The 26,394-nt window shown below is 37.7% G+C and overlaps 1 protein-coding gene across 1 annotated transcript; it reads left to right on the top strand.

Moving 5' to 3' along the window:
* Positions 1 to 1,634: 1,634 nt before the first annotated feature.
* Positions 1,635 to 24,762, top strand: LOC104098364 (nudix hydrolase 26, chloroplastic). Its single transcript, XM_070175255.1, has 7 exons — positions 1,635 to 1,996; positions 2,110 to 2,160; positions 13,748 to 13,840; positions 13,978 to 14,072; positions 15,129 to 15,243; positions 15,338 to 15,439; positions 24,388 to 24,762. Exons 1-6 carry the CDS (start codon positions 1,745 to 1,747, stop codon positions 15,401 to 15,403), a joined length of 672 nt encoding a protein of 223 aa, XP_070031356.1. The 5' UTR covers positions 1,635 to 1,744; the 3' UTR covers positions 15,404 to 15,439; positions 24,388 to 24,762.
* The last annotated feature ends 1,632 nt before the right edge of the window (positions 24,763 to 26,394 follow it).

The raw sequence follows: 26,394 nt of genomic DNA, 5'->3' as shown, positions 1-26,394 counted from the left end.
AGAGCACTTAGTGCTTGGACAGGGTTCAGGGATTCTCAAGGTTCTAGTACTAGTGATTTTTCACAACTAAATGAGCTTGAAGTTTATTTATCACAGGGAATTGAGGAAGTGAATCCCGACGGCTCCTTTAATATTTTGGAATGGTAGAAGGACAAAGAAAACCACTTTTCGATTCTTTCAAGGATGGCCCGAGACATTTAACTATTCAAGCTTCAACAGTGGCATCAGAGAGCGCTTTCAGTCAAGCAAGACTTCAACTCGGTGATTATAGAGCGTCTATGAGGGAGAGCTTGAAAAAATCAGTACTTTTCAGAGATTGGATCCGTTCGGAAAGAAGAAATTTTGGACTTGCTGAATCACAGCCAGAGGTAGACGAAGCTTATGAAGAAATGTTAGCTGAACTTGAAGAGGATGATGCTTCTCCTGGAAGCGGTGATGACCAAGCTTCATTTCCGCCACCACTAACGGAAATTCCTCCGGACCTTGAAGAATTTATGAAATTTGTAAGAGATACTATGTAAATTAATATGTAACTTGTATTTTGGCACATCTTGATTAATTTCTTTTTCTTCTCAATGGTGGTATTAGCACCTTGTTGTGTTCATTCCATATGGGGGAGGAAGACTAAGAAAGATATTGCCATGATTTTTTAATGCTATAATAAAAATATAACGCATTGCTTTGAATATCTCTCTATAATATTTTTGTCTTTTTATATACCTTAAGCTATACATATAGTATAATATAGTATATACTATACTCTCTCTCTCTCTCTCTCTCTCTCTCTCATATATATATATATATATATATATATATACATAGTATATAAGCCATATTCGATAGTATACATCTTACGATATACTATATATACATCTTAATATAGTAAGATGTATATATAGTATATATATATATATATATATATACATCTTACTATATACATAGTATATAAGTCATATTCGATAGTATACATCTTACGATATACTATATATACATCTTAATATAGTAAGATGTATATATAGTATAGTATATATATATATATATATATATATATATATAGAGAGAGAGAGAGAGAGAGATATCTTAAGCCATATTCGATAGTATATAAATATATATATATATATATCTTAAGATGTATATATAGTATATAAATCGAATATTAATGTATAAATCTTAAGGTGTATATATAGTATAATATAATATATATATTATAACGCATTGCTTTGAATATCTCTTTACAATATTTTTGTCTTTAAATTTAAATTAAAAAATTTAGGTGACAATTCTATAATATAATTTACTAGGAATTGCCTTAGATATTTTTATTACCATTTTGTTTTCTCTAACTTGTATAAAAATAATTTTAAAAATAGAAAGTTTCCGTTGGGCCCGCTTAGGACCGTTTGGGCCAGCTTAGGCCCGAGACCGTCCCACTTAACACGAGATCGCTAGTTCGTGGTCCCGGTCCCGAACCGATTCCAACAAGAAGCCTGCGAAGCCCGAGACCGCTTAGGATCGGCCCGCCTAGGACCGGACCACTTAGGACCAGACCACTTAAGACCGAGCCCGTAAAGCCCACTTAAGACCGGGCCCGACCCACATGACACACCTAAATTATGGCTCCAAAACAGTAAGAGTAAAGATGGACAAATGATACAACATAAATAGATGAAATTAACTCTGCCAAGCTCTCATGGATAAAACGGTAAATGGAGGGCAAATATAAGACAGATCAAATAATTTTTCAATGGCTTTATGTCGATCCTTCGTCTGTAATCTTTCACTTACTCGTCTTCCACTGCAGCTCAATACCTCAATTCCTTCCCCATACTGCCCTCCAAAATCCCATCAAATTACCACTTTGCCACTCCTTCGCTTTAGACGCAAAACAGCTTCTTTTGCTTCGGTACCATTACAGCCACAATCATCAATGGAGAACCCACCTGAAGGTTACAGAAGAAACGTGGGCATTTGTCTAGTGAACCCTTCTAATAGAAAGGTCTTTCTTTTCTGTTTACATTTATTCTATAGAGTAATCGATATATGTTTTTTTATTTGTTTTTGTCTTTGATTTAGCTATTTTTTTTTTATGTTTTAATCTAAACGTTGCAGGTTTTTGCTGCTTCGAGGCTAGATATACCTAGTGCTTGGCAAATGCCGCAGGTATATTGTGTAGTTCTCATTTGGGTTTGCTTCATTTTTTCGTTTTAATCTCGCCACAGAATTTAAGAAAAAAAAAAAGATTTTAAAAAGTTGTAGTCTTAAAAGCTTAAAGGCAGAAGCTTTGTCGTCATAACATTTGGACAACTATAAAAGTTTCTCGTGGAATGAGTAGAATAAAAAGTTTAAATTTAAATTGTTTTCAAATATAGAAATGTGTTATTATTTTTGAAGTAGACTAATAATGAAAATGTATCATATAAACTAAAAAGTGTTATGGAATAAAAATAATTTAGTAAAATATGAACAAGAAATAGAGATAGAGAGAAGAAAGATATTTTCTTCTTTCAATTGTGTGTATTTTCCTAGGCTTTTATATAGGCATGAAAAGTAAAGAAAAATATGTCATTAAGCATTTGAGATGAAGATCATGGAGGAAGAGTAGACATCCACCATAACTTAATTTTTCTTATAACAATCCCCTTGGATGTCCATAGATAATGTGCCTCGTTAAAACCTTATTAGAAAAAATCCTCTAAAAAAAATCCTAGTGAAGGAAAAAGAGTACACATGTTTATAAATACGCCTTTTGGTTGCCTTGTTAAAAACCTTCAAGGAAAACCCAGTGGGACAAAACCTTGTAAGGGAAAAAGAGTACAACACGTATTAACTCCCCTTGATGAGAGCATCAATTCACATCCTTGAACTTTCGCATCCCAATCTTGTACACTAGTTTCTTGAAGGTTGACGTCGGTAGAGATTTGGTGAACAAATCAGCCATATTATCACTTGAACGAATCTGTTGCACATTGATATCACCATTCTTTTGAAGATCATGTGTGAAAAATAACTTTGGTGAAATGTGTTTTGTTCTATCTCCTTTTATGAATCCTCCCTTCATTTGGGCTATGCATGCTGCATTGTCTTCATACAAAATTGTGGGTAGTTTGTCACACTTTAAACCACATTTGTCTCTAATAAAATGTATTATAGACCTCAACCATACACATTCTCGACTTGCTTCATGAATAACAATTATCTTAGCATGATTAGATGAATGAGCCACGATTGATTACTTAGTCGATCGCCAAGATATGGCAGTGCCTCCACATGTAAACACATATCCTGTTTGAGATCGAGCCTTGTGTGTGTCAGATAAATGCCCAGCATCGGCATAACCAACAAGATCCTCATCTTGTTGCATTATTTCAACAACGACATTATAAGCAAAAATGTTATCAATAACAATATTATTTCGGTTCCATCTTTTTCCCTTTGAGACATAACTATTGAGATCTCTCCATTCTCATCATTTTCACATACCTGAACCTCCCTCGAGGTCTTATCATTTGTTATGTCTCTGTGCTGTTCTTGGGCCACTACCTCCGTATTATGATCACTTTGATCATTTGCTCCTTTTCTTTTTCGAGGATTTTTATCCTTAGAACCGATTGGTCTACCACGTTTCAAGCGTGGTTTAAACTCATTTGCTTTAATTGATTGTCTTATCGGGATATCAACTCGAATTGGAGCATTAACAGCTGGAATATGTGACTTAGTCACCATTGGTAGGTCAGTGAATGCATCTGGCAGTTGATTTGCAAATGAATTATCTTTTGAACCTCTTGTTCACATTGATTTGTTCGAGGATCTAAATGAGATAGTGATAATACATTCCAATCTATCTCTTTTCTCAGTTGCTTATTTTCTCCCTCTAATGTAAGATATACTGATTCATCAAAATGACAATCAGAAAATCTTGCCGTAAATAAATCTCCAGATATCTCATAATAGAAGGAGATTCATACCCAACATATATCCCCAACCTTCTTTAGGGGCTCATCTTTGTGCGTTGTGGTGGAGCAATTGGAACATATACTGCACAACCAAAGATTTTAAGATAGGAAATATTTGGCTCCTGACAAAAAGCCAATTGCAATGGGGAGACTTTATGATAACTTGTGGGCCTTATCCGCACAAGTATTGCTGCATGCAAAATAGCATGACCCCATACTGAAATGGGGAGTTTTGTTTTCCTAAGCATTGGTCTAGCAATTAATTGGAGGCGTTTGATCAATGATTCCGCTAGACCATTTTGTGTATGAACATGAGCAACCGGATGCTCAATTGTTATCCCAGTTGATATACAATAATCAGTAAAGGCCTGAGATGTAAACTAATCAGCATTATCAAGACGAATTGTCTTAATTGTATAATATGGAAATTGTGCTCTTAGTTTTATTATTTGAGCCAACAATCTCGCAAATGCCATATTGCGAGTTGCTAATAAGCACACATGTGACCATCTTGTAGATGCATCTACCAAAACCATATAATATCTGAATGGTCACATGGAGGGTGAATGGGCCCACATATATCACCCTGTATACATTCCAGAAATGTAGGGGATTCCATCCTAACTTTAATAATTGATGGTTTAATAATTAATTTGCCTTGAGAACATGCAACACAAGAGAATTCCTTAAATTGAAGAATCTTTTGGTTATTCATTGAATGTCCATGTGAATTCTCAATTATTTTACGCATCATAGTAGAACCAGGATGACCCAACCGGTCATGCCAAATAATAAAATTATCTTGATTAGTAAATTTCTCATTTACTAGGGCATGTGTTTTAATCCTGCTAATACTTGTGTAATATAAGCCGGAGGAAAGAGCGGATAACATTTCAAGCACATATTTCTTACCCGACTTTATTGTAGTAGTATAAAGATATTCAATCTTTTCATTATTTGTAGTCTCAATGTGATATCCATTTTGGCGAATATCTTTGAAATTTAGTAAGTTTCTTTGAGACTTACTACAATATAATGCTTCATTAATAGCCAAATTTGTTTCTCCGGGTAGTAATAAATTTGCTCTTCCTGAGCCTTCAATTAATTTTGTACTGCCAGATATTGTATTAACATTGGCTTCTTTCATCACCAAATAAGAGAAACATCTCGTATCTCTTAAAATAGTACTCCCTCCGTTTCAATTTATGTGAACCCATTTGACTGGGCACGGAATTTAAGAAAAGAGAAAAAACTTTTGAACTTGTGGTGTAAAATGAGACACATATATTTTGTGTGGCTATAAATTATTGCATAAAGGTAAATTGTTTCCAAATAGGGAAAGAGGTCATTCTTTTTGGCACGGACTAAAAAGGAAATGAGTTCATATAAATTGAAACAGAGGGAGTATGTGTTGTAGCACTATCCAAAAGACATATATCATCTTTATTGATCTTGGATCTAACTGAAGACTGAGGAATTTCCATATTCTTCATAAATAAACAAAAAGTACATTATAAGAAATACGAAAGACTATAAATAAAAGAAACATTAGAAATTACACGAGGAATGTAGAAACTAGCATATATGATGCTTTAGGAAAGTACACTAAGAAGAACAAACTACATAAATAAAGACATAATATAAAATAACAACTTTTCTTAAAGCTTTATTCCCGAGTAAGATAATCACTTCTTCAGTCAATATCCTCAAAGAAGTCTCCAGCTTCTAAATGAGTAATATTTGTAAGGCCTCCAAAATCATCATCTTTATATGCAAGATTTGCCTCAGCATATCATATTTGTTTGAGGGACCTGCTTTATCATCATTATTTTGAAAAGTAAAGTGTGCCTCCACATTGTTATCTTTTCTTTTATTGGATGCTTGATAAAGTTTGACAAAATGGCCAGGTGTACGATAAACACGTGCCCAATGACCTTTCATACCACACCTGTGGCAAATATTAACTCTGCCTTTTAAAGGATTATTTTGAGGATCCTTATTGTTCTCTTGTTTATTTCCACTATGATGACGATAATTATTTCGTCCCTTTCCATGTCCACGACCATGATAATAATTGTCTTCTTTCAGACTTTTGAGTAGCTGCAACCATATTCACTTCGAAAAATGGTGCAGATCCAGTGGGACGTACTTCATGATTTTTCATCAAAAGGGTATTATGTTGCTCAGCCACCAGGATGCATGAGATTAATTAAGAATATTTCTTTAAACCTTTTTCACGGTATTGTTGCTGCAATACCATATTTGAGGCATGAAAAGTAGAAAGAGTCTTTTCCAATAAATCCTCATCATTCACAATTTCCCCACATAATTTAAGTTGGGAAGTTGTCTTGAATACAACAGAATTATATTCACTTACAATTCTAAAATCTTGTAACCGTAAGTGAATCCATTCATATCGAGCTCTTGGCAATATCGTTGCCTTAAGATGGTTATATCGTTCCTTCAAACTGCTCCATAATTCAAATGGATCTTTTAGGGTTAAGTATTCAGTCTTTAACCCTTCATCGAGATGATAACGAAGGAAAATCATAGCCTTTGCTTTATCTTGGCTTGATGTTTCATTCCCTTGTATAATAGTATTTTCAAGAGCTTTTGCAGCAAGGTGAATTTCAGCATCAAGGACCCATGATAAATAATTCTTTCCGGAGATGTCAAGTGCCACAAATTCAAGCTTTGATAAATTCGACATAATGAAAACTATTCTATCATGGCACTTGACGAATAGTTCTTTAACATCGGGCGAAAGACGACCCTTTCCGATGCTATGTTTGATAACTTTATTTCCCCCTTGGCCTTAGATGAGGCAAAAATGGGTTTTGCTATTTTTGATGTTATCGTCTGTATTTGTTCTGTAGTTGGATCAACCGTTTTCCTTAGTATGTCGAGGGACGCAAGGACGGGACCGGGCTAGAGGACTCTCTATCGTCCCCATTGTCCTAACAACCGAAACTCCCCTAGCTGCATTAGCGGTCTTTGCACTTTCCCTTTTTTTCCGGACGATTCAAGCAAGTCCACGAAGAGTAAATCGTCGAATAGGGGGAAGTAATATCACGGCAAAAGCCTTTTGGGTCCGACCACTACATAAGCCACTAGTGGCTGAGAGAAAGCGAGCAACACCTTGTATAGGTTGGGCGGAGCTTAAAGAAGCAAGCCCCTATCAGAGAAAGCCATTGCCAGAAGTCGTTTGGATATAAGATTTTATCTTTTCATTTGTCAAGTGCCATGATAGAATAGTTTTCATTATGTCGAATTTATCTAAGCTTGAATTTGTGGCACTTGACATCTCCGGAAAGAATTATTTATCATGGGTCCTTGATGCTGAAATTCAACTTGCTGCAAAAGCTCTTGAAAATACTATTATACAAGGGAATGAAACATCAAGCCAAGAAAAAGCAAAGGCTATGATTTTCCTTCGTCATCATCTCGATGAAGGGTTAAAGACTGAGTACTTAACCCTAAAAGATCCATTCGAATTATGGAGCAGTTTGAAGGAACGATATGACCATCTTAAGGCAACGATATTGACAAGAGCTCGATATGAATGAATTCACTTACGGTTACAAGATTTTAAAACTGTAAGTGAATATAATTCTGCTGTATTCAAGATAACTTCCCAACTTAAATTATGTGGGGAAATTGTGAATGATGAGGATTTACTGGAAAAGACTCTTTCTACTTTTCATGCCTCAAATATGGTATTGCAGCAACAATACCGTGAAAAAGGTTTAAAGAAATATTCTTAATTAATCTCATGCCTCCTGGTGGCTGAGCAACATAATACCTTTTAATGAAAAATCATGAAGCATGTCCCACTGGATCTGCAGCATTTTCCGAAGTGAATATGGTAGCAGCTACTCAAAAGTCTGAAAGAAGACAAAATCATTATCATGGTCGTGGACATGGAGAAGGACGAAATAATTATCGTCATCATGGCGGAAATAAATAAGAGAACAATAAGAATCCTCAAAATAATCCTTTAAAAGGCAGAGTTAATATTTGCCACAGGTGTGGTATGAAAGGTCATTGGGCACGTGTTTGTCGTACACCTGACCATTTTGTCAAACTTTATCAAGCATCCAATAAAAGAAAAGATAACAATGTGGAGGCACACTTGACTTTTCAAAATAATGATGATAAAGCAGGTCCCTCAAACAAATATGATATGCTGAGGCAAATCTTGCATATAAAGATGACGATTTTGGAGGCCTTACAAATATTATTCATTTAGAAGCTGGAGACTTCTTTGAGGATATTGAATGAAGAAGTGATTATCTTACTGGGGAATAAATCTTTAAGAAAAGTTGTTATTTATATTATGTCTTTATTTATGTAGTTTGTTCTTCTTAGTGTACTTTCCTAAAGCATCATATATGCTAGTTTCTACATTCCTCGTGTAATTTTTAATGTTTCTTTTATTTATAGTCTTTCGTATTTCTTATGATGTACTTTTTGTTTATTTATGAAGAATATGAAAATTCCCTAGTCTTCAGTTAGATCCAAGATCAATAAAGATGATATATGTCTTTTGGATAGTGCTACAACACATACTATTTTAAGAGATACGAGATATTTCTCTTATTTGGTGATGAAAGAAGCCAATGTTAATACAATATCTGGCAGTACAAAATTAATTGAAGGCTCAAGAAGAGCAAATTTATTACTACCCGGAGGAACAAATTTGGCTATTAATGAAGCATTATATTGTAGTAAGTCTCAAAGAAACTTACTAAGTTTCAAAAATATTCGCCAAAATGGATATCACATTGAGATTACAAATAATGAAAAGATTGAATATCTTTATACTACTACAATAAAGTCGGGTAAGAAATATGTGCTTGAAATGTTACCCGCTCTTTCCTCCGGCTTATATTAGCAGGATTGAAACACATGCCCTAGTAAATGAAAAATTTACTAATCAAGATAATTTTATTATTTGGCATGACCGGTTGGGTTATCCCGGTTCTACTATGATGCGTAAAATAACTGAGAATTCACATGGACATTCAATGAAGAACCAAAAGATTCTTTAATTTAAGGAATTCTCTTGTGTTGCATGTTCTCAAGGCAAATTAATTATTAAAGTTAGGATGGAATCCCCTACATTTCTGGAACGTATACAGGGTGATATATGTGGGCCCATTCACCCTCCATGTGGACCATTAAGATATTATATGGTTTTGGTAGATGCATCTACAAGATGGTCCACATGTGTGCTTATCATCAACTCGCAATATGGTATTTGCGAGATTGTTGGTTCAAATAATAAAACTAAGAGCACAATTTCCATATTATACAATTAAGACAATTCGTTTTGATAATGCTGATGAGTTTTACATCTCAGGCCTTTACTGATTATTGTATATCAACTGGGATAACAATTGAGCGTCCGGTTGCTCATGTTCATACACAAAATGGTCTAGCGGAATCATTGATTAAACGCCTCCAATTAATTGCTAGACCAATGCTTATGAGAACAAAACTCCCCATTTCAGTATGGGGTAATGCTATTTTGCATGCAGCAACACTTGTGCGGATAAGGCCGACAAGTTATCATAAAGTCTCCCCATTACAATTGGCTTTTGGTCAGGAGCCAAATATTTCCTATCTTAGAATCTTTGGTTGTGCGGTATATGTTCCAATTGCTCCACCACAACGCACAAAGATGAGTCCCCAAAGAAGGTTGGGGATATATGTTGGGTATGAATCTCCTTCTATTATGAAATATCTGGAGATTTATTTACGGCAAGATTTTCTGATTGTCATTTTGATGAATCAGTATACCTTACATTAGAGGGAGAAAATAAGCAACTGAGAAAAGAAATAGATTGGAATGTATTATCACTATCTCATTTAGATCCTCGAACAAATCAACTGCCAGATGCATTCACTGACCTACCAAGGATGACTAAGTCACATATTCCAGCTGCTAATGCTCCAATTCAAGTTGATATCCCGGTAGGACAATCAATTAAAGCAAATGAGTTAAAATCACGCTTGAAACGTGGTAGACCAATCGGTTCTAAGGATAAAAATCCTCGAATATCTCAACGGGAAAAAGATGGAACCGAAATAATATTGTTATTGATAACGCTTTTGCTTATAATGTCGCTGTTGAAATAATGCAACAAGATGTGGATCTTGAATCAAAATCTGTCGATGAATGTAGACAGAGAAATGATTGGCCAAAATGGAAAGACGCTATCCAGGCAGAATTAACTTCACTTGCGAAACGTGAAGTTTTTGGGTCTGTAGTCCAAACACCTAATGGTGTTAAGTCTGTTGGCTATAAATGGGTCTTTGTACGTAAAAGAAATGAGAAAAAATAAGGTACAAAGATATAAGGCACGCCTTGTTGCACAAGGATTTTCACAAAGGCCTGATATCGATTATGAAGAGACGTATTCTCCTGTTATGTCTTATTAGTTTTGCTGTCCATGAAAAGCTTGACATGCATTTAATGGATGTGGTTACAACCTACCTTTACGGCTCACTTGATAATGAGATATACATGAAAATTCTCGAGGGATTTAAAATGCCCGACGCACATAATTCAAAGTCCCGGAAAATGTTTTCAATCAAATTGCAAAGATCTTTGTATGGTCTAAAGCAAAATATGGTATAATCGCCTTAATGCGTATTTATTAAAGGAAGGTTATATAAATGATGCCATTTGTCCATGTGTTTTTATAAAGAAAACAACATCAGAGTTTGTTGTACTTGCTGTATATGTTGATGACATAAACCTTATTGGAACTCCTACAGAACTCCAAAAGGCAATTGATTATTTAAAGAAAGAATTCGAGACGAAAGATCTCGGAAAGACAAAATTATGTCTTGGTTTGCAATTTGAACATTTGGCAAACAAGACTTTTGTTCATCAATCTGCCTACATAGAAAAGGTATTGAAACGGTTTTACATGGATGGAGCACATCCATTAAGTACTCCGATGATTGTTCGATCACTTGATGTGAATAAGAACCCGTTCCGACCTCAAGAAAGGAATGAAGAGATTCTTGGTCCTGAAGTACCATATCTTAGTGCAATTGGTGCACTAATGTATCTTGCTAACACTACAAGGCCTGTCATAACTTTTTCAGTTAATGTCTTAGCAAGATATAGCTCTGCTCCTACAAGGAGACATTGGAATGGAATCAAACACATTTTGCGGTATCTAAAAGGAACTGCCGATATGAGATTATTTTATGGCAATGATTGCAGTCCCGATCTTGTTGGTTATGCCGATGCTGGGTATTTATCTGACCCACACAAGGATCGATCTCAAACAGGCCATGTGTTTACATGTGGAGGCACTGCCATATCTTGGCAATCGACTAAGCAATCAATCTTGGCTACTTCATCTAATCATGCTGAGATAATTGCTATTCATGAAGCAAGTCGAGAATGTGTATGGTTGAGGTCTATAATACATTTTATTAGAGACAAATGTGGTTTGAAGTGTGACAAACTATCCAAAATTTTGTATGAAGACAATACAACATGCATAGCCCAAATGAAGGGAGGATTCATAAAAGGAGATAGGACAAAGCACATTTCACCAAAGTTATTTTTCACACATGATCTTCAAAAGAATGGTGATATCAATGTGCAACAGATTCGTTCAAGTGATAATATGGCTGATTTGTTCACCAAATCTCTACCGACGTCAACCTTCAAGAAACTAGTGTACAAGATTGGGATGCGAAGGCTCAAGGATGTGAATTGATGCTCTCATAAGGGGGAGTTAATACGCATTGTGCTCTTTTTCCCTTACAAGGTTTTGTCCCACTGGGTTTTCCTTCACTAGGATTTTTTTCAGAGGGTTTTTCCTAATAAGGTTTTAACGAGGCACATTATCTATGGACATCCAAGGGGGAGGGTTATAAGAAAAATCAAATTATGGTAGATGTCTACTCTTACTCCATGATCTTATCTCAAATGTTTAATGACATATTTTTCTTCAATTTTCATGCCTATAATAGATAGGAAAATACACACATTTGAAGAAGAAAATCTCTTCCTTCTCTCTATCGAAATGTGTTATTCTTTTTTAAGCAGACTAATAATGAAAATGTATCATATAAACTGAAAAAGAGTTAGTATCATATTCTTTTTCTTTTGAGGATGGATGGGCGGTGGGGGCTGGCAAGATTAGACATTTATAGTACTAAAATTTAGGGTAATGCATCAAACTTATTTTCATGATGAAATGATTTTAAGTATTCATCTAACTGGCTAGGAACATGTTTCTATGAGTGATATTTTATTAGCTTAAGTGGATTTGGGTATCTGGGAGGGAAAAAAATGAATTTCAAGTATCCTCGCAAAACCTTTGCTATTGCTTAACCGTTAAGCAGAGGCGTAGCCAGGATTTTAAGTTTATGAGTTCAGAATTTACTATCGAACCCATAGCTCGTTAGTTAGTGGGTTCGCTATTAAGTATTTATATATATTAATAGATTTTCTAGTACAAATACAAAGTCTAAGCAAAAAGTTACTGGATTCGTCCGAACCCGTAGATAACACCCTCCCTCCGCCCCTACTGTTAAGTGTTAGTACTTATATCAGACTTCGTACCATAATCTAATATTTGGTTTCTGGCATATGGATAGGAAGCATTTCTTGAGTGGAAGTATTAATAGGTATCCCCAAAGTCCAAGTAGAGCCAAGAATCGTTCTTTCTCTTCCCTTATTGATTAGGTTACAGTGTTCAATACAACAGTGAGCTACAATAGTTTTGGCTATAAATACTGACTACGCTTTTGTTGTCTCGTAATTATTTTACCTAAAGTTTGGATATCATAATGATCTATGCGGATAATGAAATTGATAAGGCCTTGTGAGTTTGATAGGTTATATCTCCCATATGGTTCCAGCTTGTGGCTAAAATATTCCAGTAAACATGAATCCTATACACTTGGCAATAGAAGTGCAAACGGGATCTAAAATTTCTAGTATTATATATATATATATATATATATATATATATATATATGTATCCGTAAAATAACAAAATTACCGGCTAAGAAATGGTTGTTTAGAAAATTTTGTTGAGTTCCACAACTAAAAGTCATGTTTGGCCAAGTGCTACTTGTTTGCAGTTTTTTGCGTTTTCACATTCTAAATGTGATTGTAGTTTTGCACACATGTTCCCAAATGGATCATGATAGAAAATAGTGTGGTCACTTGAATCAAAATAAATCCGTTGAGGCACAAGAGAAGAGATCATACTAATCGGGCTTGATGCCTTTGTCACAAATGGCCTTTTGTTAGGTCCCTTTTCTTCATTCGAATGAAGTTTGTTCAAAATGAAGTGATCTTAAACTACCCAATTATAGTTTCAGAATTATTAACAATTCAGCTATAAAGACTAGAGAAGATTATTAACCCTCTTTCTAATCAAAAACTACAAATTTGTATTGCAATATCCAATTCTGTAATGAAATGCCATTGACGTGTATTCAGAATATGGTTTTGTTCCGTATGAGTGTGAAATGTATGTCTGCTCGTAATATCTCAACATCCAATTATCTGGAGCCTTTCAAATTTGCATTCCTACAAAACTTCGTATGTATTTTCCTTTCTCTTTTGACAATATTTGCAAATTCTTTTAAGATGTTAGTCTTTTAGGATTTCAAAACTTTGTGTTTACTTTACTGCAAAATAATTAGAATGAAAGAAATCTTCAAAAGTTAGGAAATCATGTGTTTTTGTCGAAATCTTGGTCTTTTGTAATAAATAGGAAAAATGACACATATATGGTTGTTTGAATCAGGGTGGAGTTGATGAAAGTGAAGATCCAAGAAATGCTGCCATTAGGGAATTAAGAGAGGAAACTGGGGTTACTTCAGCAGAAATCGTTGCTGAGGTATGAAAAGTAGATTGTACTCTCATCTCTTAATGTTTCTTTTATGTTTTATTTCACTGGTCTTTTTCCTTAACTGGATGCAATCTCCTTTCTTGAGTATTGTTACGCTGGTTAATGACGTTCTAAATCCTATGTAGGCTCCACACTGGTTAACGTATGATTTCCCACCAGACGTTAGGGAAAAGCTAAGGCATCAATGGGGATCTGATTGGAAAGGTCAAGCACAGAAGTGGTAGGTACATCTAAATCAGCAACTTTATACATAAAAATATACTCTTACTTTAGCAATAACCATACCTATTATTGTTTGTCCTAAACAAAAATCGCTCCTGTTTGTTTACCCATAGCTAGGGTCATGTACCGGCTCAGTAGTCATCTAAACCTTGTTTAAATTAAAATTAGACTGCCTATTACGTTCCAGGTGGAGCTGCTGTTTATATCTATTATGCTATTTTCCTGTGCATAGACTAAATTTGATTTTTTCCATGGAATTTGCTTATTCAAGCCAAGAATAGACTATGTTAGTTCCTGATCGTCAAGAGCCAGCCTCGAAGTAGCAATTATGTGCCTTTCTCCCTTTCCTTTATAGCGTTTTCCTCTCCAGTTCTATCCTTTCTCCTTTGCAGTGAGGCTCGTCCACTGAACTTCTAAAGCTTTGAGAATTGAATTTTTCTTAAGAAATACAGCAAAACAGCTCAAGAATTGTGGGCACTTCTAAAACCCCTGGATTATCAAAGCTTGGCCTATGCATGCAGGTGTACACCTTAAGATTCAGTTGAACAGAAGCTCCAACTCTTTCTTTTTAAATAATAATGAAGGTCTTCAGACCAGCTTGTGCGCATTTCGACTAGCTCACTGCATACCTGCTACCTCCACTGGCACATGTCCCGGGTAACCCTATCCACTAAGGCTTAAGAAAAAAGCAGAGGCTCCAACTTAACATTCTCTATATTTCCAGAATCAGATCTTTATGGAGTTCATTTTTTCTGTTTGGCCAGATACTGACAGTTATTAGCAAGACCCAAAAATTAAAAAAATCTAAAGTCTTATTGCAGAATATATATGAGACATGGATCAAACTATAAAGTGGCAGTGGGTATGCATGCTGTCATTTAAGGGTGTGTATACATGTTACACATCTGTTGTCTAGATGTTAGTGAGTGCTATTCTGCTTAGACGTTTAGGTTATCATAAAACTCTATTTCTCGTGTTCCTTGATAAACAATCGTATAGATCTCAGTGTTTCCTGATTATTAACGGCACTGAAATACAATATGGAAAATTCTAGGTTCCTATTTAAGTTCACTGGAAAGGATGAAGAAATCAACCTTCTGGGCGATGGGACAGAGAAGGCTGAGTTTGGAGAATGGTCATGGATGTCACCGGAGCAAGTTGTTGAATTTGTAAGTGGACCTTTTGACCATTGAAGTTTCTCCTAAAACAAATTAAGGCTCTAACTCCTACTATTTTGACTTTTATCCAAAATCTTCTCTACAGGCAGTGGATTTCAAGAAGCCTGTTTACAAGGAAGTTTTATCTGTTTTTTCTCAATATTTCCTGTAGGGAAACTGACCATTTCTGAAGGGTGAAGTTCAAGAGGTCTGTTTATCTAAAACCCATTAGATATGCACTGTTTTGCTACCATTCTCTAATCAAACTTATACATTGTGTGTTCGCTATGAAGGAAAATCTTTTCCACGGAAAATGATTTTCAAGAAAACTGTTTTCCAATGTTTGTTTGGTGACTCGGAAATATTTTTTAGTGTTTGGTAGGTGGCTAGAAAATAATTTTTATTGTTTTGTTGTAAGGAGAAAAAATATTTTTCCTAAGTAGTACAAAAATAGCTCCTCTCACCACCCCTTTCCCCACCAAAACTTGATATAGCAAATGTTCACCAGATGCCTTTAGTCATTCGTACCTAGAGATGAAAGATGAAAGATGAAAGAACTGAAACAAAAAAGATCAGCAATGAACTAGCAACCAAAAGAAAAAGCATGAACGAAATAGCCTCACTTACTCAAAACCACAACCAACCCATTACTATTCATCACTCTTAAAACAACAAAATCGAAAGGTAGAAAAATTGATGTACTACAAGATGGAAGTATTATTACAGGTTGTGAATTGAACAAGAACACAAGCAGTGGAAACTAAAATACTATTGTCAACCTCATCAAGCAGTGTTCTTCTAACTGGCACAACCATTTTTACTTGGGCCATGAAAAATTAGTGTAAATACGTAGTCAAAATTTGATGTATCTTAGTGTTGCTTAAATGTTTCTAACCACGACTTGCGGAATTATGTTTCTTTTTCCTTAAGCCCCTTAGACAACTTTTTATCCTACACCAATAATCAGAAGCTATGGCTAGGACTCTTCCTCGAAACCTTCAATTACCATAATTTTATTGTGCAACCTTGTAACATGTGCTCGACTATCAACTATTTTATTTTATGTGCCGCCACTTCTCGAGCTTTATTTATATGTTACTGACTTCATCATGCACATTAGAAGAACGACTTCCTTTAAGTATTGCCTTAAGGTCCTCTGCACTTGACTGACCTTGGATAGAGGGGAATAAAATGTCTGAACAGTGCCTGAACCCTAGGTCTGCTAATGCATGCCTGAACAGTGCTTTCTATGGCCGAGCCTCTTCCATCTCTTCTTATTCCTAAAATTCCACCACATCCATCAAGAGCCAAGCTCCCCGCGACCAAACCCCAGTAAATTCCCTCGGCAACCGAGCTCTCACGCGTCCTCACGCGCCACCAACTCGCCTGACTTTCCGGCGAGTTCCTGCCACGCGCCGGCGCGTGTGGCCTTTTCCGGCGACTTTTCAAAAAAACTTTCTTCAGACAGCCTCTTCTCTAGGCATTTCCGAGCCATCCCGTACAAGTTGAACCAAATTCCGACGTCTTTTTCTTTTTCCGGCCTTTAAATCCCAGATTCTGACGTTTGTTTCCTTTGTTCAGTACGAGAAAACCTTACTCCCTTCCTATATACTGTTTTCACCCACTGTGAATACTGTTATTCCAACTATTGAGGTTTTTTCCGGCCAGTTTTTCCGGGACAGCCGCATTTAGAATATGATGGATTGTACAAAGAGAAGCTCCCTTTTCTCTTTAGAATCCAGAAAACTGGAAAACATGTCTTTTATCAAAGCTGTCTCTTGGCCAGCCCTAGAACTTGGGGGAAGATGCCATCGAAAGCTCGACGTAGGACAGGAGCTGCACTTCTCGCTGTCCGAGGAGCACACTCTCAGGCGCAAGGGTTTCTTGAAATCTAGTCTCATTGGGTCTTTCTCCAAATGGGTTGGTTCTTCGGAGGCTGTTAGGAACTGGGCAGCAGAGGCATGGAACGTCAAGGACGGGCTGAAAATATCGCTATTGGGGGACACCCAATATCTCTTTCGTTTTGTTGACAAGTCTCAAGCTTCAGAAATTCTTGTCAGAGAAAACAAGTGGTTCGATGAGAACTGTTTAAATCTAGACAGATGGGTGGAGCATGATGGGTGTTTGGTTGAGCCCTGAATTTCGCCATATCTTTATGCCGGTGATAGCGACGGAAGAAAAGGGAAGGTCAAATAGAAGGGAGGGGAGGGGAAAATAGTCTCTGAGGGGAGGAGAAGGCTCACCGGATCACTGGATTAAGCCGAAAGCAGACGTTAGGTCGAGAAGAGACGGGAGGTTTGAAATTGGGGGAGGAAGACAAAATTATAACAGGAGGAAAAGACGTGAATGGGTCAGTGAGGCGGGCTGGAAAAACAGAATGGGACGATCCTCTTCTACTTATCATAGGGCCGGGAAAGTCTTTAGCAAGTATAGGCCTGGGCCTCCTCACATGGGCCCAGCTACTTTCCCCAACTCCATTAGAATTGATCCTAAGGGCCCCAGTTTATTTCAAGCTGCGCATGACAAGGCTCCTAAGCATATGGGAACAGTCGTTCCTCCTTCCTCTGGCCATGGTGCTTCACATGGCCGCTGTTGCAGGGGCATAACCGGCTAATGATGGTGCTGTCAATCCACGGCCCATCGCTTCTGATGGACCCGGTTCCATCAACCCCTCACCTGCTCTTGGGCTTAGTTGTGCTGAGGCCACACTTAAAGTTTCTTCTTCTTCTGGGGTGATTGTTGAGCATGCCCGAATTGATGTTAGTGTCGGACCAGTACTTTCAGTTAATATGACGCCAAGCGTTCCATGCTCTCTTCCACCATGCTACACTATTGATGGTTCTGGACATTCCTATAGCAGTGGGGTGTTAATTTCAGAGGTTGCTGACCCTCAAAGAGATGGTGAGACCCTTTCGGAGGTTAAAACCCCTAGTGCTAGCAATGCTATGGTCTTGTATTCCTCTGATAGTAGCAAGGAAAAGGCACATATAGAAGAACCTGCCCAAGTTCGTCAAGGATCGGAGGAGGGGATATGTCTTTCTGGATGGAGGATAAACTATTAAACTTTGGGAAGTTTCTAGGTGTTTCTGTTGAAGGGAAGGAAGATAGAGTGTTAGAACTGTTGAGGGAGATTGAGCAACAATCTCTTTACGATGGTGCAGGAAGGGAGTTGGGCAAAGGTGTTAAGCAAAATAACTTAGGGGATGTAGTGGTGTATCAGAGAAGAGGGCGAGTGTGTGACAAAGAAAGGGACCTCGACTAGGGGTGGTGAGGAAATGAGGGCTTTGTCGCTTATGGAAGTTAAGATCCTTTCATGGAATGTGAGGGGGATGAATGACCCAAACAAAAGGGTCATCATCAAAGTGAGAGTTAGGGAGTGGGGTGCCAACCTAGTTTGTTTTCAGGAGACCAAAATGGAAGTTTTGTCAGATGCGATCGTGAGAAGTGTCTGGGGAGGTAGTTGGGTGAAATATGATTGGGTCCCAGCAGCGGGAATTGCCGGAGGCATTCTACTTATGTGGCATGATAGAAGCTTGGAGGTAAAGGAGATTAGGAAGGGTGTTTTCTCTTTGGCAGCTCTCGTCAAAGATAGAGTGAGTGGGGCGGAGTGGGGATTTGGGGAGTGTACGGGCCGGTAGGGGAAGGGTCCAAGGTGTCTTTCTGGGAGGAACTGGCCAATATTATGGGGAAATGGGACATTCCATGGGTTCTAGGGGGAGACTTTAATACTATTAGATTCCCGGAGGAAAGATTAGGGTGTAGTGTGATTTCGAGGGCCATAGAGGAGTTTTCTGACTTCATCAATGATCACTTTCTCATTGACCTTCCTCTGTCAGGGGAAAGGTTTACTTGGGCCAGGGCGGAGGATTCCAACTCAAGGTCTAGACTTGATAGATTCCTGATATCTCCCTCATGGGATGAGCTGGTACCGAATGTGCTGCAGATTCCTTTATCCAGGTTGACTTCAGATCATTTGCCTATTTTGCTAGATGGATGCAGAAGGAGGGGGGTGCGTGCTCCCTTCCGATTCAAAAATATGTGGTTGAAAGTGTCAGGATTCGGTGACAAGGTGAAAGAATGGTGGACAAACTACGGGGTATCAAGGTCACCTTCATACCGTCTCTCGAAGAAACTCAAATTGCTCAAGGGAGTTATTATTAGGTGGAATAAGGAGGTTTTTGGGAGGGTAGAGGTTAAAATGAGGGAGCTTATGCATGAATTGGGGGATTTAGAAAGAGAGAAAGGGGCGGGGGAGCTAGACGAATCTGAGAAAGAGAGATTGAGTGAGGTTAAGAGGGAAATAGTCGAGTTAGCAATAGGTCAGGAGACTAGTTGGCGGCAAAAATCGAGGGTGCTCTGGTTAAAGGAGGGGGATTCGAATACCAAGTTTTTCCATAGGGTGGCGGTCGCAAATCGAAAGAGAAACTTCATAGAGTCCTTAGTTGTAGATGGGGTGAGGATTGAGGGAGAGGAGGAGGTAAAAGGGGTGATAGCGGGGTTTTATGAGAACTTATATAAATAGGAAGTTAGTTGGAGGCCGACTTTGGGGGGAATAGAGTTCAACCATATAGGGGATGGAGACAGCGAGTGGCTAGAAAGGGCTTTCGAGGAGGAGGAGGTGCACGAAGCTGTGTCGAGTTGTGCTGGTGATAAGTCCCCTGGGCCTGATGGTTTCTCCTTGGTTTTCTTTCAGTTCTTCTGGGACACCATCAAGGGGGAGTTGATGAAAGCCATTGAATACTTCCATGCGAATGGTGTTTTCGAGAGAAGTATCAATGCTTCCTTTATTACTATTATGCCTAAGAAAGAAGGCGCATCTTGTATCAGAGACTATAGGCCTATTAGTCTCGTGGGGAGCATTTACAAGATTATTTCTAAAGTGCTTTCCAACAGATTTAAGAAGGTACTTGACATGACTGCTTCGTCCTCCCAGAATGCGTTTGTGCAAGGTAGGCAGATTTTGGATGCTGCCTTGGTGGCAAATGAACTTGTAGACTCCAGAAGAAAAAATAGAGAACCCGGCTTACTATGCAAGTTGGATCTTGAGAAGGCTTTCGACCATGTCAATTGGGAGTTCATGGACTTTATTATGATGCGGATAGGGTTTGGGGAAAGATGGAGCAGATGGATAAAGTTCTGCATTTCCTCAGTTAGATTCTCTGTCCTGGTTAATGGTAGCCCGTGTGGTTTCTTTGGCAGCTCCAGGGGTCTCAGGCAAGGTGACCCCCTATCACCAATGTTATTCATTCTAGTGATGGATGCTCTGAGCAAAATGGTGGATCGTGCGGCGGGCAGAGGTTTCTTGAGAGGATTCTCAGCTCCGATTGGGGTGCTCAGTGCTCGAAGAGTCTCACATTTGCTTTTTGCGGATGACACACTGGTTTTCTGTGATGCCGACATGAATCAGTTGACCTACCTGAAGCAGGTTTTGCAGTGGTTTCAGTTAGTATCAGGACTCAAAATCAACATCGGCAAGTGTGAGATTTTCCCGGTAGGCGAGGTTACTAATATTGATGCCTTGTCTGGTGTTCTCAGATGCAAGGTGGGCTCCCTTCCCACTACTTACCTAGGCCTCCCTTTGGGCGCTTCATATAAGGATACTACGGTTTGGAATCCAGTGATCGAACGTGTTGAAAAAAGATTAGCAGGGTGGCAGAAAAGGCATTTGTCAAAAGGAGGTAAGGAAGTGCTTATCAAAAGCACTTTATCGAGTATGCCCACCTATTACTTATCACTGTTGCAAGCACCGGTGAGCATCACAGTAAAACTAGAGCGACTTCAAAGGAACTTTCTGTGGGATGCGGCGGATGGAACTAGAAAGTTTCATCTAGTGAATTGGCAGACAGTCACGTCCCCAAAGAAGTGGGGTGGACTTGGAGTGAAAGATCTTAGGGTTTTTAACAGAGCCTTAATGGGAAAGTGGTTGTGGAGATTCGGGGTAGAAGAGCATGCTCTATGGAGGGAGGTCATAGTAGAAAAGTACGACTCAACGGGAGGGGGTTGGAGGACCAAGGCGATCACAACACCTTTTGGGTGTGGCATATGGAGGAGCATCATGAAGAATTGGGAAGCATTCAGTGGCAACATCACTTACAGGGTGGGAGATGGAAGGAGAATCAGCTTTTGGAATCAGAGGTGGTGTGGAGAGGCTACTCTCAGGTTCTCCTTCCCCCACGTCTTCAGAGTTTCAAACCAGAAAGAACTGATGGTCCAACAGATTCACAAGGAACATGAAGGGGGGGGGGGTTAGTATGGGACCTCTCATTCAGGAGAAACATGCAAGATTGCGGAGCTCCAAGTTTTGTTGGCACTGCTGTACGGGCAAGACAGGCTTCAACCATCCTATGACTCTTGGAGATGGGGCTTGCGTGGCGATGGTTTGTTCACAGTAAAGTCCTTTTACCAGAGTATGTTGGTGAGAGAGGAGACCACTTTTCCATACTCCTCGATCTGGATTCCTAGGGCGCCCACGAATGTGTGTTTTTTTGCATGGCTAGCGGCAAGGGGAGTGATCTTGACTGCTGAAAATCTCCGAAAGAGGGAAATTACACTTGTTAGTTGGTGCTACATGTGCAAAAGCTCAGGGGAAGAAGTTGATCACATTATGTTGCATTGCCCTGTGTCCTCTGCTTTGTGGAGGACAATCCTGAATCTTTTTGGTGTTCAATGGGTGATGCCAAGCTCTGTAAAGGAAATGTTACATAGTTGGGGCGGTTTTCGTAGAAGAAGAAAGCAGAAGGCGTGGAAGTTCGCCCCGTTAGCTCTCATGTGGGTAGTATGGGGGGAGAGAAATAAGAGAGCTTTTGAGGAGATTGAGTCTCCTTTTTCACATCTTACGAATAGTCTTTTATCTTTGATCGCTTTTTGGTGCACTCATTTAGCCCCTACTTGTATAGAAGATTGGGTGTTTTTTTGTAGAGAATCATGTTCTGATATAAATTCTCTACGTCTTTGGTATACTTCGTGTATACGAGAGTTCTCTCCCTTTTGATTAATACATTTTACCTTATCAAAAAAAAAATATTGCCTTAACTTCGAGAAATTTCATTTGAATTTGATGACACATCTTTTCCGTTGCATAGTCCTTCAATGGTATTAATGTTTCTCTTCTCCGAACTACAGTTTAAGTCTTTATCATTAAACGACTTAGCACAATCGCCCTTCTTTCGATTGCTCCCCCACACAAGAGACATTTCTTCAAACATTTCAATCTTTTTGTTGATGGACTTCTCATGAGTAAGATTGGCCTATAATACAATGACAACAATAATAATAGTATTAATCGAAATTGAATTCAAGTAATTAAGATAAGTCAGAAATGAATAGAACAAAGTCTTTTGTTTTCATTATACCTGAATATGGAGTGCATAGACTCTAGAACTATTAGTAATCATCTTCAAGTTATCTTTCCAATCTAAGATTAACTTTTATTTTTTTGTTTAGCAGAGTTTGCACTGTATTCCATGTGCTTCTAACTGTTTTAAGATATATTATCTTGATGGTTAGGTGAACATTCATTTCCAAGTTGTTGCTTAGTGGCATCTGAAACGCGCTTGTTAAAGACATTAGTTGATTTATTCCTTGCTTCACCTCATCAGCTAGGATCTCCAATATCAAATATTGCATTCGTTTTGTTGTCATTTGTTTACGCTTTATCATAAGCGTTTTACATATATGCGATGAGTAGATCGCAAATGCGATGATTGATCTCGCAATTGCGAGATTTGAGGCCTGCAACAAAAACTGAAGCACACCAACAATGTTCTAAGTCCAAATTCACGTTGTAGCCTATCTGAAACTCACCCGAGCCCTCGGGGCTCCAAACAAAACATGCACACAAGTCCTAAAACATCATACTAACTCGTTCACGCGATCAAATCACCAAAATAACGCCTAGAACTACGAATCGGACACCAAATCAAAGGAAATTTTCAAGAAAACTTTAAAATTTCTATTTTCACAACCGGACGTCCGAATCACGTCAAACCAACTCTGTTTCTCACCAGATTTCACAGATAAGTCATAAATATGGTATTGAACCTATACCGGGTTCCGGAATCAAAATACGGACCCGTTATCCAAAAAGTCAACTATGGGTCAAACATTTCAAATTCATTAAGCCTTTAGCTTTCAAATTTCAACAAAGTCCGATATCTCGGGGTAGGGACTTCCGAATTCGATTCCGGGCATACACCCAAGTCCCAAATCACGATACGGACCTACCGGGACCGTCAAAACACAAATCCGGGTCCGTTTACTCAAAGCGTTGACCAAAGTCAACTCAAATGGTTTTCAAAGCAAAATTTCATATTTTTCACAGTTTTTAACATAAAAGCTTTCCGGAAACACACCCGGATTTACAAGATGTTGCGTTTAGGAAGAATAAGTGCAAACATCGTACTTCTTGTGAATGTCCTTAAAGAATTTTACGAACTTGTTTATATTGTGAGAGAGTTCCTACTAGATACTAATTTTACCATGTTAAATGAGACAAGGGAGGTTGTCCTGTTGTTCAGTTCAGAAACACCACCAACAACAACAATAACATACCCAGTAATATCCCACACCGTGGGGTTTGGGGAGGGTAGTGTGTACGCAGACCTTACCCCTACCTTGTGAGGATAGAGAGGTTGTTTCCAATAGACCTTCGGCTCAGGAACAGTTCAGAAACACCAGTGATGTTTTTTATCTTCTTGTAGTTAATTTTTCTTTTTTCACCTTTCAATTTTTTTTGCATTAAGGGCCGGTGAACGGTAATGAGCTGATTTTGGTTCACAGCTGATCCTTTTTGTTTCAATTGCTATTTCATTGCTGTTTTTTCCACTTTATTTGTCTCTCATTTCTTGTCATGAGTGACTTGAGTTATCTGGTGAATATGCAATACATATTTTAGCTATATATCAGGTTCAGTGAGCAAGTAGGTGCTGCCTGCTGGAGCATTGGAAACTATTTTTTTAATATTATTAGGATATTATTTTTCTCACTAACCACGTTATAAAATATTTTTCACTCATCAACCAAACACTGAAAGATAACAATGTGAACGGTCAACCCCCTCCCTCCAAACGTTTCGTAATTCTTTCATATGTTTTCTCTGGAAAGAAAAGACAGTACATTACTTGACCAAGATCATTCTCCTGTGATGCTCATCAACAGGTTTTGTTTGCCTTTGCTGCTACCAAAATAATCGCAGGAGGTTCAACGGGTATTTGTTTTGGCTGAAAGCAAGCTGCGCAAATTGGATATTAGCTGGTTTTGTAAACTTGTTAGTGTGTAAAACGTAAAATCACATAGATAGAATACTTGGGTTTACAGACAACCCAACTTTGCTCTTTTGAATTTGTTGAATGTGATTTTACATTTTTTAGCACCTGAGCATTAGGTTAATCAAATTATTATGTGTGTGCCAGCGAGGAAAAAATGTTGTTTTTTTACTTAAGAAGGAGGGGATCAAATTTACTTGTGGTAATTAATTTTGCCAAGACACCACCTTTTTAAAAGATTCATATGGGGCCATGAACAGTTTCTGAACTCGATCTTAGCATCTTGAATTCAAAGTCCGAATGATCCAGAATTAAATTTACTTGTGGCATTAGCTTCTTTCCCCCCCCCCCCCCCCTTTTTTAAAATAATGGAATACTAATATACCTGTATATAAAAGTCTGTTACTTTAATTTTGTTTGGCTGAATACAGTAGATGACCTCTTAAACTTGTCCAGAATTTTCATTTAGATATCTCAATTAAGCTTTCACGTATTTAAGTTTGATATAAGCTTTCTGTAATATTTGGTAATACACCCTGAAAGCCACATGTCTAGTACGTGCATATATTAACATTTCACTGTAGGCTTAATTCCCACGTTTTTTTATCATTGGTCAAAGGTTGACCACTTTTTCACAAAAAGTTTTGAGGTTTTTCTGTAATATTTTTGTTTTAAAAGAAAGACTATTCTGGTGCACAAAGCATCTCATATTCACACAGAGTTCGGAGAAACGCTGCATTTCAAGGAGTATGATATTGACAGTTTATTCTAATGCAGACGTTAGTGACTGCTTTCACGGTTCAAACCCGTGACTTAGAGGTCACACAAAAATAACTTTAACATTGCTCTAAGGTTCTTTTATTTTTCTCATAATATTAAGGAAATTTTACCTTTACACCCTATTTATTATAAACCAAAATTATTTTAAAATATTACTTTCTATAGTTACCTTTTATATTTTATAGCAAAATAAGTATTTTATGGTATATATTATCATTGAGACATGAAATACGCTATTTATATTTTTTCTCTCTTAGACAGCTGGACATAACTATTTTTAAGGGATTGTTGTTACCGTATTCATGAATACATAGCGCGAATACATGTGAATATATGCGCGTACAACTGTATTCATGAATACAGCAGCACGAATACATGCGCGTACAGTTGGACTGCCCTGATTTTAGGCGCTTTTCACTGTTGTATTCATGAATACAACAGCGCGAATACATGTGAATACATGCGCATACAGTTGGACTGTCCTGATTTTAAGCGCTTTTTACTGTTGTATTCATGAATACATGACACGAATACATGTAAATACATGCGCGTACAACTAGACTGCCCTGATTTTAGGCGCTTTTTGTTGTTGTATTCATGAATACAACAACGCGAATACATGTGAATATACTACCGTAACAACCGAATAATAGCTATAGAAAGTAATTATGTATATGATAGCTATAGTAAGTTAATAGCCAACACTAATGATTTCTGAAAATTCCTCTAATATTGAATTAGGCAGTAATCACATAGACTAAATATAGCAGTTGGGGCTTAATAGGAGAATTGATGCAAAAGAAAGAGAGATGATCAAGAGGAAGACTTCAGAAAGAACAAACAGAAAATGAAAAAGTTTAATAGACACACTTTTAGCTAACATTTGGTAAGTAAGACCGTGTCACCTTTACTTACTTAGAAATAACTTATCTTTAGAATTGCTTAATGAATTGATTTTACACACATAATTTATTTATGATTTTTTTAATCATAAATTTCAAATATTTTTTTTTATTTCTTAAACTCCATATTGAGTGAAACACCGCCACATAAACTGGAGGGAGTTTAATATTTGAGTTCTCATCCAAAAGTTATCTGATAAGTATACGATTCGTTTTAA

This window comes from Nicotiana tomentosiformis, chromosome 5, assembly GCF_000390325.3.
Source record: "Nicotiana tomentosiformis chromosome 5, ASM39032v3, whole genome shotgun sequence".
Lineage (NCBI taxonomy): Eukaryota > Viridiplantae > Streptophyta > Magnoliopsida > Solanales > Solanaceae > Nicotiana > Nicotiana tomentosiformis.
This window is presented reverse-complemented; position numbering and strand designations above follow the sequence as displayed.